At 41.6% G+C, this 14,273-nt stretch overlaps 1 protein-coding gene and 1 pseudogene across 1 annotated transcript in view; both read right to left on the bottom strand.

The window, feature by feature from the left end:
• Nucleotides 1-142: 142 nt before the first annotated feature.
• The window catches only part of BPIFC (BPI fold containing family C), a 44,690-nt gene continuing 30,559 nt past the window's right edge, over nt 143-14,273 (bottom strand). The window contains exons 15-18 of the mRNA XM_032645856.1: nt 4,003-4,045; nt 2,446-2,509; nt 1,606-1,682; nt 143-738 (exon numbers count right to left, since the gene is read on the bottom strand). Of these exons, the coding sequence (XP_032501747.1) occupies nt 574-738; nt 1,606-1,682; nt 2,446-2,509; nt 4,003-4,045 (349 nt within the window). The 3' untranslated portion in view covers nt 143-573. The remainder of the gene's footprint in view (nt 739-1,605; nt 1,683-2,445; nt 2,510-4,002; nt 4,046-14,273) is intronic.
• LOC116760658 lies at nt 8,319-9,022 on the bottom strand (annotated as a pseudogene).

Below are 14,273 nucleotides of genomic sequence, written 5' to 3'. Positions count from 1 at the left end.
AATCAAGGACTTAAAATTCTTGAATTCTGTACAAGCTCAGTTTGTGTTAACGTTAAGGACACTAAATTTTCTTCTTACCAGTCTTATTTTATTTAAAAAAAATCTGGGGCAAGAAAATCTGCAAATAAAAAGGCAAAATTGACATTGATAGCAAACAATTTTAATTAAATACAGGGGACAGTAACAGTAAATATAAAACATAAAATCCAATATGCAGGGAGGGGGGAACCCTAGAGAGTTGAAGAGGTTGAAGGGATCTCCGCTGATAACAACTGATGCAAATCTGTATTTAAGAGTTTCTCATGCACCTCCTTAGAAGTACATGTCTCATTCTTGGCCCCAGAATCTCACAGACACAGGAACATACAACATGCACTCAAACATGAACACACATTCAAACATATACCCCTCCACACACATGGGAACACACACATCCTGACTGAGCTCTTTCACCCAGTTTGCCTCCCTCTACATCCATGAGGGCTTGAAAAAGAAAACTTCCAGCAATTCTCAGTGGCTTTACAATTCCTGTGTGTACCATCTTCCCACTCTGGCTTTACAGAAGCTGTGGGATTAAGGACGATTTACTTCCTGGAGTGGACTCCAAACAGGCAACCAAGGGGCTGGCTTCCCCCTCCACTGTCCACTTATCAGGTTCAGAGCTTCCCAACCATGGAAACTTGGCTGCTGCTTTAAGGACGTTTTATACTTCAGGTCAGTAGAAATCAAAAGGAAACCCTGAAAAGGATGCAACAATGAAGATGATATCAAACTTGGGGCACCTGGAGCCATAGGATGTCTGAGTTTGCCTGAGGGGTTGGGGAGATGTGGTTTCTTTACCAGGTCCTACTGTGCAATACCCTTCCTAACCCCTGTCCCCCTTGTGAGGGCCTCAGACATAGGAACAGGCCATTTTGGATTCTTGTCACCTTATGTGACTTAAGCAGTTATAGAAAGGGACATGGGGAGGGAAGAGGGAGTGCAGGGTAGTATATAGGATTGGAGAACTCTGTCAGAATCTTATGTTCACCTCCCCAAACCAAAAAGCCCCAGAAAGGAAGAAACAAGGTATTCTGAAGTTTGTTAATAATGATTAACCAGGAAACAGCTCACAACAGATCCCTGAACCCAGAGGAGGGTCTTTGGTTCAGGCAAAAGTTTACTGACTGAGAGAATCAGAAGAGTCAGTCTAGTCTCAGATATGCCCTTTTCCAGGACACAAGCCACTTCACCTCTCTGGATCTTACTTTCCTCATCTATAAAATGGGATTAATAATCCCAGCCTTACAAGTTGTCTTGTGGAACAAATGAAATAACAGTGCACTAGTGCATCTTCTTGTAGTGTGGTGTGAATAAACTTGGCTTCAAAGGGAAATCAGACTTGGTCTGACGGGGTTTTTTTCCATTTTGATCTGATTTTTAAACTCAAGTTTAAGTGCTTTTCATTGTTAATTATGGGCTTTAAGAGCTAAACATCTTATTTATGAAATTCCTAGGGCTGGGAAAAAACAAAGCAAAACAAAATAAAACAAAAAGTAAGCAAAATAGGAAGAGGTATATTTTACTATGAAAAGAAATGGGGCAATTAACATTGACAATTCTTACCTCAAGAACTTCAATATCTGAATTGACGAGTGAGATTTTGTGTGGATTGGGCAGAGGAAATCCTTGCTGCAATTTTGCTAAAATATAGAACAAGATGTAAAATAATTGGGCATGGGCATGGAAGATTTAGTAAACCTTTTAGTAAGAGAATAACAAGAAACTTTTAGATAATTTATCTTTCCATTCTTCCTGGTTCTGTGTCTTCATTCTCTCTGATATGTCCCTAGCATTTCCCTGAAAGAATGGCTAATTAATCTGTGCTTAATAAAAATGCACCTGCAACTATGGGCATTTGGATGGCAGAAAAATGCTGGCAACTTGTCCAATTTGTATTTTGAAAATACCTTAACTAGTGGGTCCTGAGAATATTTTGATCTCCAGTACAAAGCATATTTTAACCAAGCCAAACTCAAGATGCTACAGTTTGTGAACAATTGCAGTGTAGGGAGAAGGCCTAGGATTGTCTTTCATTGAAACTGTGTCTGTCCAGATGGTGGTCTTTGCATAAGAACCACAGAGACACCTTCTAAGGATCATCATCTCATTTCTGGTTGACCCGAAGGAGACTCTTGACTGCCTAAGGAGAGTGGTTTTAATCTCCTTAACTCAAACAGCGTTAGCTGTTCTTGCTGAGTCTGCAAGTAGAGTTGCTAACAAGGCCTGGACCTGGAATATCTAACTTCAAAACTGTATCGTTGTTGGTACAAACTCTGTCAATTCTGGTGCTGGCCTCGATTCATAAGAACACATTAGAAGTACAAGCTTCAGGATGGAAAGTCCCAGACAATCACCAACACTTAGCCAATGTCAGTGTCACATTGTTTCCCAAGAATCCCTTACCATTGGCCAGTGGGAGGACTCCGAAGTGGAGAATGGAAGACAGAATATTCTCAAACCTCAAGACCTAAAATGAAAGGGGAAACTGAATCAGTTGTCAAATCAGGGCATTTTGAAAACACCACACCTGGTTTGGACATGTACTCTCCCAGTCTTTATCAGGACTGAAAGCAATAATTAGCATCTCCCCATAGAGATACTCTAGCTTTCCGGACACTGAAAGCTATTTTGTGGGAAGCCATTTTACAGGGTTTCCTAATCTTTTTTCCTCTTTGAGGATGGACATTTTGGTTCCTCTCTACAGTAGATCATGGTGACAACAAATGCAGAGGGACCACATGGTGGCAGCAAACATAACAGCTTAGATACTTATCAGGTAAGATAATCTTGAATGACTAATAGATATTCCAATTAGTAGTCTTCCATTAATTTATTGGGAACCCTGGCCACAGGAGTTTCCTTGGATTATATTATGCTCTATAGCTAATAGCACCACCAGAACATGCAATTTATCTTTAATAAACTATGGTAGTTGTATAATCTTAGCAAACTGCTGGTTCCTGGGAAGATTTAGGTATTAAAAACAAATGCACTATGATGAATATCAGTTCATTCAATGAATATTTTTTAAGCATCCTATATGCTTAGCAATAATAAGAACCTCTTTGAAGCTTAGCAAGGGTGGCTCTGAAGCAGATGTCCTAGGTTTATCTCTTGTTTTCACCATTTTACTGTGTGATGTTGGGAAACATCTCTCTGTGCCTCAATTTCTCAACTGTAAAATGAAGATAATAGTACTAATCTCAGGGGGTTGTTATCAGGATTAAACAAGTTAATATGTAAAATGCCCAGTATATAGCATTGTCATTTTTCAGAGATGTCTACAAACGCTGCCAAACGCCTGTGGAGGGGAAAATTGACCCTCATTTTGAACCAGCGCTCTAGAACATAAGCGTTGAGAACCAGCGCTCTAGAACATAAGCGTTGAGAACCAGCGCTCTAGAACATAAGTGACATGAGGGTAGGGGCACCAATTAGTGATCTGGCTGATCTTCCTGAAGCTTGGGGAGGGGGGTTTCCAAGTCGAATGTTGGGATGACCTCTTCCAGTCAGGAGGTCACCAGGCTAGACCCTCCGAAGAGGCACCTACACAACCTCCTAAAATCAGGCACCTTGACCTAATTTTAGGAGATGGGTAGATATCCTTTTAAGAGCAAACCTAATCGTAGTCTAATAATTATATAGAGCATCATCCTTTGGTAGTCTGAATCTTAAGTTTAACTCTAAAGGATTATTTTATCCAAAAAATGAAATGTCTGGGTCCTTCTCCCCAGTATTACACAGTCTTAACAGTCTTTTGAGTTCTTTTGAAAGTCCTTTTGAATAGATAAAAGTAAATTGGAGGGTTTAGTAGTTAACAGGCTTGGTGGATGAGTAGCTACATAAAGAATTTTAAAGTTAAAACCTACAATCAGAGGCAAAGAAAACAATCATCCAGCTACTATATAGGAAAATTCTCATTTTTCCCTGTACGGGGACTCTGAGAGCTCTGATTCCTACCTCAATATGGCTGCGAAGGGACTCTGGCAAAGAGAGGCGGAATCTGAAAACAAAACAAAGCAACAAAAACCAATGGGAAAAAGTTAAAGGAGGGAAGACTTAAAAACAACCGTATCGGAAGAAAGAAACAAAAAGGAAAGGGAACTTTTTTTTTCTTTAGTTCAATAAGCCGTTATTCAAAAAACTACACAAACTTTTAAGAACATAGTGTTCTAGTACATCTTTACTCCTATATTTGCTGCTTAAGAAGAAGAGCAGGGGTAACAGAAAGCTTGGATTTGTAACCAGGATGGGTTGCCCAAGTGCATTTGCTATATGCAACTTACCGTTGGCCACTTGGAATGCAGAACATTCTTAAGAAACAGTGTTTAGGTCTTCTTGCTCTGAACTCAACCATGTACCTTCCCCGAGTGAGGCCGGTCCCTTATTAATAAATATGACAATGATGATGATGATGGTGGTAGTGCCACTGCAGGACGTGGACTATTCTGGGAGCTTTGTAAACATTCAAAAATTTAATATTCATAATGACCCTGTAAGAAATGCTACTATTACTGTCCCTTTGGCAGACAAGAAAACTGATGATCAGAGAGGGAAAGTAAATTTCCCAAGTCACAGAGTCAGCAACTGATAGGTGCAGGTGACAAATCTCACTCTGTTTGACTCTTAAGGTCTATGCTCTGTCTAGGCCACACCCCTCTGAAGGAGGTATTACATGTATAATTTTTTTAGCGGCTCAGTCAGGACACATAAGGGAAACGTTAGCTGTGATGGCTACCTGATATGAAAGGCAGTATAGTATAATTGTTAAAGAATAGGGACTCTGTAGAATGCCAGAGTTTGAATCCCATGTCTGCCTCTTACTACATAGAATTACTTACTCTCTCTGGATCTTAGTTTTCTCATCTACAAAATATGAATAAGAATGGTCCCTACCTTATAGGACTATAGTGAAGACTGAATGAAATAATGCACATAAAATGCCTAGAACTGTGCCTAGCATATCCTTAGCACTCGATCAATGCTGTTATTATAACTAGGAGAAATGCTAACAGTTAGGCCAGCACATAATGCCCTTGATATTCTTTGTCAAATACAGAACCTTTGCTATAGGTCCCATTAGCAGGGAGTCCCTCACCTCCCCAACACAGCCTATCCTGATGCTTGATATTTTGTAATTTTCATGATAAAGCTAAAGGCCAACATTGCCTCTTTCCCCATTTTTCCAAGGACCGATCCACAGGTAGTCCTCCCAACATACACACTCGATGTTCAATGCAATAGTAATAGTAATATGAAACAATAGTAATCAATAGAATTGTACTATGGAGCAATAGTAATCCACAGGGAGCATTCCTTCATTTTACACGTGGGAAAACTGAGGTCCAAAGAGGGGAATATTAATGGCAGATTTGGGACTGGAACACAGATCTCTTGATGCCACCCCAAAGCTCCCTTCCATTATACGATGTTGACTCATCTTGTTTTCCCTATTTAGCTTCCTATGGCTCACTTTTGCCCAGGTCTAGAGTCTTACTTCTGTATCATCCCTTCAGTGGAACTCCCTGTTTTCAGTCTTGATTCTCTCCAATCCACCTTCCACACCATCCCCAGAGTGAGCTACATTTACACGCATGTCTGACGAGGACGTTCTCTGGCTCAATATTCTTTCCTGGTTATGATAAAGTCCTAGTAATTCATACAGCACAGGAGGCTTTCTGTATCCTGACTCCCAGCTGCCTCTCTGTTCTCATCTTTCATTCTCTACCTTGAATTTTTTTTTAAGTTTAGCAATCATTTAATGTATTAACATTTTCACTTATAAACATACAATTTGCATATACAGGGAAAAATAGGTTCTGAGGACACAACAGAATACTAGAGACTGGCAAGCAATCAGAAAAAAAGATCAACCTAGGGGAAAAAAATGGAACTGCATCCCATGCTGGTGTCTACATAAACTTGGGAAGCAGAGAGATAGATCACACGGTATCACAGTTAATGCAGAAAATAAATGTGGGTCATTTTGTCTCAATGACAGGAACTTCTCCCATGATCCAGATCTTGGGTCCCGGTCTGGCCCGTTTCATGAATGATGATCTGAAACAAAATCACGGGTCTCTCCCCTCTCTTTACATCTAAGACCCTGAAGTTAACTCAAGGAATTAAAAGAACAGAGCTAAGAAACAAGCAGACTGGCATGTCTGCAATGTCAAAGTCCAACTAGTTAAAAGTACACACGGAAGTAAAATACTGACTAAACCTGAACAAGTTCCTTCCAACTCACCTAACTTCTTGATTTAGGATTACCTAAGTGTTGGCATCTATGAGAGTTGGGGCCAGGGAAATGAAGTATCTCAGCCCATCTTTATACCGAGCATGCATTTCCTCTCAGGATCAAGTCACTAGTGACATTGAACTTCCAGACTCAACTATAGTTGCCCAGTGGGGCTGGCCCCACTGGGGACAGGGACTGGAGATGCGAGGGAATACGTGTGCCCAAGCTCCAGTCCATAGCTCTCCCCCTTCTGACAGAGGGAAGCCAGGGGAACACAGGGAGACCATCTGCTTCAAGGGCATTTCACTGACATAACTCAGTATCTGTGGTTCCGGTAACTCCAAGTTCAAAATTAATACCCTGATGTAACATTAAAAACTGAGTTTAGTGTTTTGTAAGTAAAGCATACAGCTCAAATAATGATTACCATCTGAACAAAACCATTCTTATTACATACGATGTAAAATAACTAAAGTAACATTTTTAACCATCAAAACCAGTGTTGTCACACATCACATCTGGCAACTTTCCACCATGTCAAACATCCAAAGAGATGACAGCCAAGTATACTTCTTTTCAGCTGGAAACAGACTCTCCAGAGTCAACAAGTGCAACAGAATTGACTAGGAAAACAGACCTGTGGTCACCACAAAGTTCATTTGGCATCTGGTTTCGTATGGAGGTAGATCTATTTAAATCTGCCTTAGAGGTGGAGTGCGTTGATCAGTGGAACAAAAGACTATGTATGTAACTGGCCACATAGAATACAAACAGAATTTGTGCTACTAGGAGTGTATTTTATGGAAAATAGGGCCACATGGAATACAGGGGCAGAGACCTTCAATGTGCTAAACTGCCTTTGTAAAAGTACATTTTTTAAAGCATGCAGGACAGAAAACTGGAATAATTGAAGTTTTAAAATTTACATAAATAAAGAAATAACAGAAATGCACGACTCTCAGTTTTCCAGAGCTTCACACATAGTTGGGGCTCAAATTAAATGGTTTAAGCTTCTCTGTAACATTTGAGTCAAGAATAAAAACAAGGCCGGTGTCCTGATCAGGTGGAGTAATACCTTGAGCAGGTTATTCATGTCCTTAGGCCGCAATCCCCATCTGTAACCTGAGTCTCCCCAACCATGCCACCCATGGGGGCTGCACGCACCCCAGTGCTTGGGGACAGCCACAGAGCCCCAGTCCTGCACAGGACAGGAAACGGGCTCTTTAACAGCCTTCAGAAGGGTGGAAAAGAGGATCCTCAGTGCAGCCCAATCCCCTGAAACGGTAACACTGTAACTATGGCTCTCATTCCACTTTCCTCACCATTCTCTTAATATTACTTTCTCAACAAGTAGAAAAATAAGCTATAAGTAGGCTGAAGTGGCAATAAAAATAGTCAAAGTAAACACTAAAAACACGATGCCTCTGGATAAAGCAAATCTACCTCCACATACTTGTTTGTAATTGTTTTGCCTTGTTCAAGTTTTAAATGATAAAGCCCTAAAACGCTGAGACTCAAGTCTACTCCTAATTTGAGATGTTTTCCAAGGATCGCTACCAAAAACAAACTAGTAAAAATAAAATGAAAAGGCATCATTTTAAAGGGGGGGATCTGCCATCCCGCCCATCATCCTGAGCAGTCAGCTTTGCTGGGAGCCCACAGAGCCCCAGATATGCTGTGGGCATATCACACCGCTGCCTCAGGAAGGTTCCAGCCTACAACTCCTGAAGTAACGTGCAGCCAGTTCTGGTCTGAGGTTTCAAAGTCTGGCATTAAAACAAAACAGCTGCAGTTCTTCTTGCCCTAATCACTCACTCACTCATACATCACCATGTTACTAGTGTAATACTAAAATAAACTATCCCTTAAGCACTAAGGCCTAACTGTAAAAGGAAAATGGCCTTTCCAAACAGGTGTGTTCAAATAAGGTATTCTGAGAGTGCCATAAAAAACTCCTAGAATGAGCCAGTGCCCCCTATTAAATAGTCCACATTTTAGCTAAACAGCAGTCCAAAGTCTTCTCTGTGGTATTTATATGGATTAGTTATAAGTATGATGTCACTACTTTCAAAAGAACTACTAAAACTATTATTAAAAACATTTATAACAAACAGAAATGCCCTGCAAAGTATATTATTGCACACAGGGTATCAGAAGCTATGCACATCCAGGTTCCAAGGACTCTAGGAGACCCAGAACAGAGACCCTAAGGCCATGCCTGTGGCTGCTGCAGCCAGCATGCCCAGCGCCAGGTCACTGTCATTGTCTCAATACCGCTCACAAATGATGACTTGGTTGGCGGGCTGCTGTCCATAAAGTCCTGCATATGGGTACTGATAGGGTACAGCATAAGCCTGCCTGTTTGCAGCATAGAAAACTTGAGCTCCCGGCAGGTATGCACCACGGCATGGACCATAGCCATCTGCATCAGGGGTTGGTGCAGCCTAGGCTGTGTAAGGAGGTGGGGAGGAAGCCATGGCAGTCTCATCATACATGACTTCTGAGCCAACGTGAGCTGTGTTTGTCCTGGAATCCTGAAGTGTAAATTTCCAGGCCAAACAATCATCTGTGCTTTCTGCACAAAGACCGATGGTTTTCCCGTCTCGGCAAACAACCTGCAGCAGTCTTTTGCCTTCCCATCTGGAGGCCGAATATCCTGACATTCACGTCCCATGCGGACGTTGATGCAGTCCACTGGCATGTGCATCTTATCCTCTACACTCTGCCGAGTTTGGTCATCATAATAGGTCAGGTGACCATCTGACCACAGGTCCAGCCAATTCTCCTTCCAGCGCTTCAAAATAGTACTCTGTCTCAGCAACCATCCACTCTTCACAAACGCTGTCTTCTCACCTGCAAATCCTCTGGCCACAGCCGTGCACCGAAGCAGGGCGGGAGCGCAAGGTCACTGCCGGGCTCCTCAGCTCCGACTGCCTCACGCCCTCTACCTTGAACTTTATACTCAGTAACTCCAAACTGCTTAGTGCTATGCTGTCTTTTTCATCAGGTACTATATACCTGAGTTTAAAGTATATTGGCTTCAAAACACATACCAAAAAATCCTGAAAAATTAAAATTAATAAATGTCTACAACAAGTAACATTATGGCCGCTAGTCACGTTAACTCAACCTGACTCATAGTTAAATATAAATTATATTTACTGTGGAATGCATTTGAATATGTGCAATATATATTGGGATGGAGTCTCCAAAAATTAGAGTGGGTAAGGCCATAAAGACCTTCAAACGACCTTGAGGTATTTCCTTGCATATTCCATGATATTTCTGGTCTCTGTGCTTTTTGCTCATGTGGCTCCCTCTTTCTAGAATTGCCCTTCTCCTTTCTCTTTGGCTGGTTAACTCCTTTTACTTGCTTAAGATTCAACTCAGGTGTGACCTCTTCTGGGAATCTTTCTGTTATTTCATTTAAGGAGCAGATATTCACAGAGGAGGTAAGTTTGCTTATTATCAGCCAATATCATGTTAGCATGAATTAGCTTTTGAGATTTATTCAAAGTGACAGCTAGGAGTAAAAACCAGAAAGACTGTTAATTCTGACAAGGATCAGAAATGGTATCAGAGGCACTGTGGCTCAAATTGATCTTAGTGGAAAGTGAGGACCAGAATCATTGGGGCATCTTTGAAGGAAGTAAGCTGAGCAGTTGAACAAACATTTGCAGGCACTGCTGGGGAAATGTGGGTGCCTCCCCCTGGTCACCCTGCCTCTTACAATGGGCAATCTAGAGCAATTTAGAAATTAGGTCTACATAAAATGGAACACACTTGTGAGTTTCCTTTCTTTTCTTTCATCACAACCCTGAGCCATGATTGGTTATCTTAGGACCACCTGAGCTTCCCGCAAACCAACTATCCTTTCCTACTAGGGCCGTATGACTTTTATCTATTTACTAGTCTCTAGGCATATTTACTAGGTTAGTTTACTAAGAGACAAGTCTAACTGCAGAGAAACAGGTGGAGCAAAGAGCAAACTCTTCCCGTCCAGGTTCTGAAAAACACACAAGCTCAACTCAGACCACTAGGTGGCGAACAACTTCACTCCTTTGACATTTTATCCTTCACCTGGCACCTAACCTGTTACTTAAAGCTCTGCTACTAGCAGCTAATTTTTATTACAGCACCACAGAGTAGCTGAGGAGATAGGGAGCTCAAATATGTCTACCTGGCATATAAAAGTGTAGTTTATTTTTAAAGCTTTGGAGAAGGTTTACTGCTCTGATTGAAAACCAGAGCTAAAGTGCAAACTTTTAAGCATGGCAAAAAGCCCTTCATAATCTGAGTCAATATAGCAACTATGATATAATGAAGGCCAAGTGGACCAAATCACAGGCATTCACAATGCCATTCCTCCAACCCTGTGGCCACGGCAGACATTGAAAATCAATCCTTGCACTTAATCCCCTATAATGATTGCTTATCTCTTTGCCCTATGACTATAAACTCTTTGTGGGTTGAGATACAGTCTTAATTCCCTCTGTATTCGTGGGATTGAGTACAGAGCATGGCACACTTACTGCTTAGTGTTCATTCGTTCACTCATTGATTCTTCCAGCAGATATCTATTGAATACCCAGTATACAGCAGCTCTGGGACAGGTACCAGAGATACAAGTGTGAGAAAAACCAAACACACTCACTGCTCCATGTAGCTTACAGCCTAGTGGGAAGGCAGACATTAACCAAATAACTGCACTGATGAACGTTTAACTACAGGTTAGATCAATAGTCTGAAGGAAAGAAATACATTCATTTGCTCACTGAGGCAAATGACTAAGGAATCTGATCTAACTTGGTGGATGCAGGAAGGTTTCCAAGAAAGGGCTGTGTCCTTGAACTGACATATGAAGGATGAGCAGAATTAAAAAGGCAAAATGGGGAAGGAAGAGTGGAAGGGTCTGGGCAGAGGCCAAAGGCCCAGTGGAGGGAACAGAGAGTTATGGAGAGAGCACAGCGAGACGATGCTAGACAGACAGACAGCGGCGGACCGGGCTGGGTTTCTCAGGTCATGTTGGAATTTTGATGTTTACCCAAAAAGGAATCTGTGGCAGGTTTCTAAGAAGGGGGAGGAGGTCAGTGTTTTGTAAAGATCACTCTGGCTGCAGTATGGAGAAAAGATTGGCAGGCTGAGAGGTTCCCAGGTGCTTCTTCTATGCTTGGTAATGTGCTAGGCAATGTGAAGAATTTGATTTATATCTATATTTATGAGGGATGGGGAGAAACTTTATGTACAGGAAGAAATTAGAGAACAATACAAAGCAGCCTGTATTCAGGTGCTCTTTTGTGGGCTTACACATTACTTGTTGCAGGAATTCTGAGAAGGTGTGAAAAGGTGATGAGACCAGCGAGGGTCGTGTGTGTGTGTAATACGAGGGCAAGAGCAGAAGTAAATTGCCCTTTGAGAGAAGCACTCTGTATACTACCATGTACAGGCACCCTACCTTGTCCATTAGCATGTGGTACATATATACAATGGAATATTACTCAGCCATATAAAGGAATGAAATTGGGTCATTTGTAGCGATGTGGATGGACCTAGAGACTGTCATAGAGAGTGAAGTAAGTCAGAAAGAGAAAAACAAATGTCGTATATTAACACATATATGTGAAATCTAGAAAAATGGCATGGATGATATTATTTGCAAAGCAGAAATAGAGACAAAGACATAGAGAACAAAGTATGGATACCAAGGGGGAAGGGGGGTGGGATGAATTGGGAGATTGGGATTGACATATATACACTACTGATACCATGTATAAAATAGATAACTAATGAGAACCTACTGTATAGCACAGGAAACTCTACACAATGCTCTGTGGTGACCTAAATGGGAAGGAAATCCAAAAAAGAGGGGATATATGCATACGTATAGCTGATTCACTTTGCTGTACAGTAGAAACTAACACATTGTAAACCAACTATACTCCAATAAAAATTAATTTTAAAAAATCTGAGTGTTACCCTCACCAGGCTGTGGACCTGGAAGGTAGAAACCATTGTTCTTCTCTCAACTCTTTGCATCAGGAACAGTGCAGAACACGTAATAGGTGCTCAATAAATTCTCATTGAATGGATGTATGGATAAACAAGGAGATAAAGGATGGGTGGGAAAGTATCTATTAGAATTGAGGTCACCTTGAGGGTGAAGCACCTAAAGCAAAATGTTCATTTAGGGAGTTATGGGAGGTTAGACTGGCTGTCTGGAAAGGTAGGACCAGACATTGAAGAGCTTGAAAACCCTAGGCTGTAGATTTAATCCAATGATGAAAAGTCTTGAGGGGAGGAAGGTGTTGAGCCCACTCCAGAATTAAAGGACCCTCTTTATGAGGCAGAGCTCCCCAGTATTTTAACTCCATTGCCTTCTGCAGTCTAGAAATTCCCTAAGTGAGTCTGGGAGAAAGCTAAGAAGTCATTTGGGGTTCCACCTCCGATAGGGGCTCCCCACTGTGGCCTTCCTCTACCCTAGCCTCAACAGTAGTTCAGGGGGAGGATGGAGATGGAGATCAGCCCGGTTGCCAAGACTGAGCTCTGCTGGCCAGTCCAAGCACCATTCCAACAGAAACTGAATCCATTCTTCCCAGACTTGTTTCCCTTTCTATTTCTCACCAGATGGCTCACGCTAGGAAATGTTTATCTGCCCAGCTGTGAGAAATGGAGTTGGGTGGTGATACTATCTGCTTGTAGCCAGCTATATTTGCATTCTCTCATGGTGTTGCATGGGAGGGGTTGCAGGGCAGGTAGGTAGGTGTGTGTGTGTGTGTGTGTGTGTGTGTGTGTGTGTGTGGTAGTGGGGTGGGGTGCAGTTTGGGAGTATCCAAATCCTCAATCATGGGAATGTAAAAAAAAAGTGTTCCAAGCTCTAAATGGTTGAACAATGATGTGCGTTTGATTGCCCTGAGCTTTGCATGCGATTAAGAAAAAGGGTTAGAATTAAGTCACGTGTATGAAGACCATCAAAAGGAAAGTGTTGTTTAATTTGGTCCCTGAATTAGTCTCAAAAATGTCTACATGGACATTTGGATTGAAGTTACCTCCAAATAGACCAATCTGGATTGGAGTTACCTCCAAACAGAACTGTTTGGAACAAAAGCCTCAAATATAGAAAGAGCTGTAAGAATCTGGTTTATGGGCCACTCCACAGCTTTTAAGACCCTTGTCATGTCTCTTGGGACCAAGTTCTCCCTCTTACTTGGCCAAACTTTGATACTAGAATAAGGAAAGAGAATAAAGTACTACTAGTAGCAGTAACGGATGTTTCTTGAGCACTGATTATGGGCTGGGCGCTGTGCTTTTCATACATTCTCATCTCTACCAATACAACATTCTACACAGGGGCTCTGTTTTGCTGAGGAGGAAAGTTAACTTGTGCAAGGTCACACAGCTAGCAAATGGCTGAGGTAGAATTCAAAATGAGACATGCTTGACTCCAGAGCCTGTGCTTTTAATTGGACATACACAAAGAGGTCAAGTTTATTACTAGTACTTCCAGCTTTCTCTTTCTTTATTCTTTCCTTCACTCAGTTCCTTAATGCAATGAGAAAAGGGCTGTGTGCTTTTTCCATTTCAGGACACACAATGCCAGTGTCTTCTCTTTTTTCATCAATACTTAGCACTGAGAAAGGACATCCTGTTTCACTTTAACCTGACTCCATGCTTCTGGTTTTCTCCTCTAGGCAAAGGTATTTATTTTATAAATTGTAGGTCTAAGTCTCATTTTCTAAGACTTAGCTATTCACCACATCAAAGGCAGTACAATGTAGTAAGTAAACAAACACTCATGGCGTTGAAGACTCACTCAGGTTCAAGTTCTAGCTCTGCCATTCAATAGCTCTGTGACTTGCATAAAAAATTACTAATAAATAGAAAGCTCAGTTCAATAGAGTCTGGAGACCAGCAGGGGGAGTTCTCACACCCTGTGACGACAGCAGAACCCAACAGGAAGAAGGAAGCCTCCTCTTGTTTCCTGGCAAGGACTTAG

Source organism: Phocoena sinus, chromosome 10, assembly GCF_008692025.1.
Source record: "Phocoena sinus isolate mPhoSin1 chromosome 10, mPhoSin1.pri, whole genome shotgun sequence".
NCBI classification, from domain to species: domain Eukaryota; kingdom Metazoa; phylum Chordata; class Mammalia; order Artiodactyla; family Phocoenidae; genus Phocoena; species Phocoena sinus.
The sequence above is the reverse complement of the archived record's forward strand: the minus strand, read 5'-3'. Positions and strand labels throughout refer to the sequence as shown.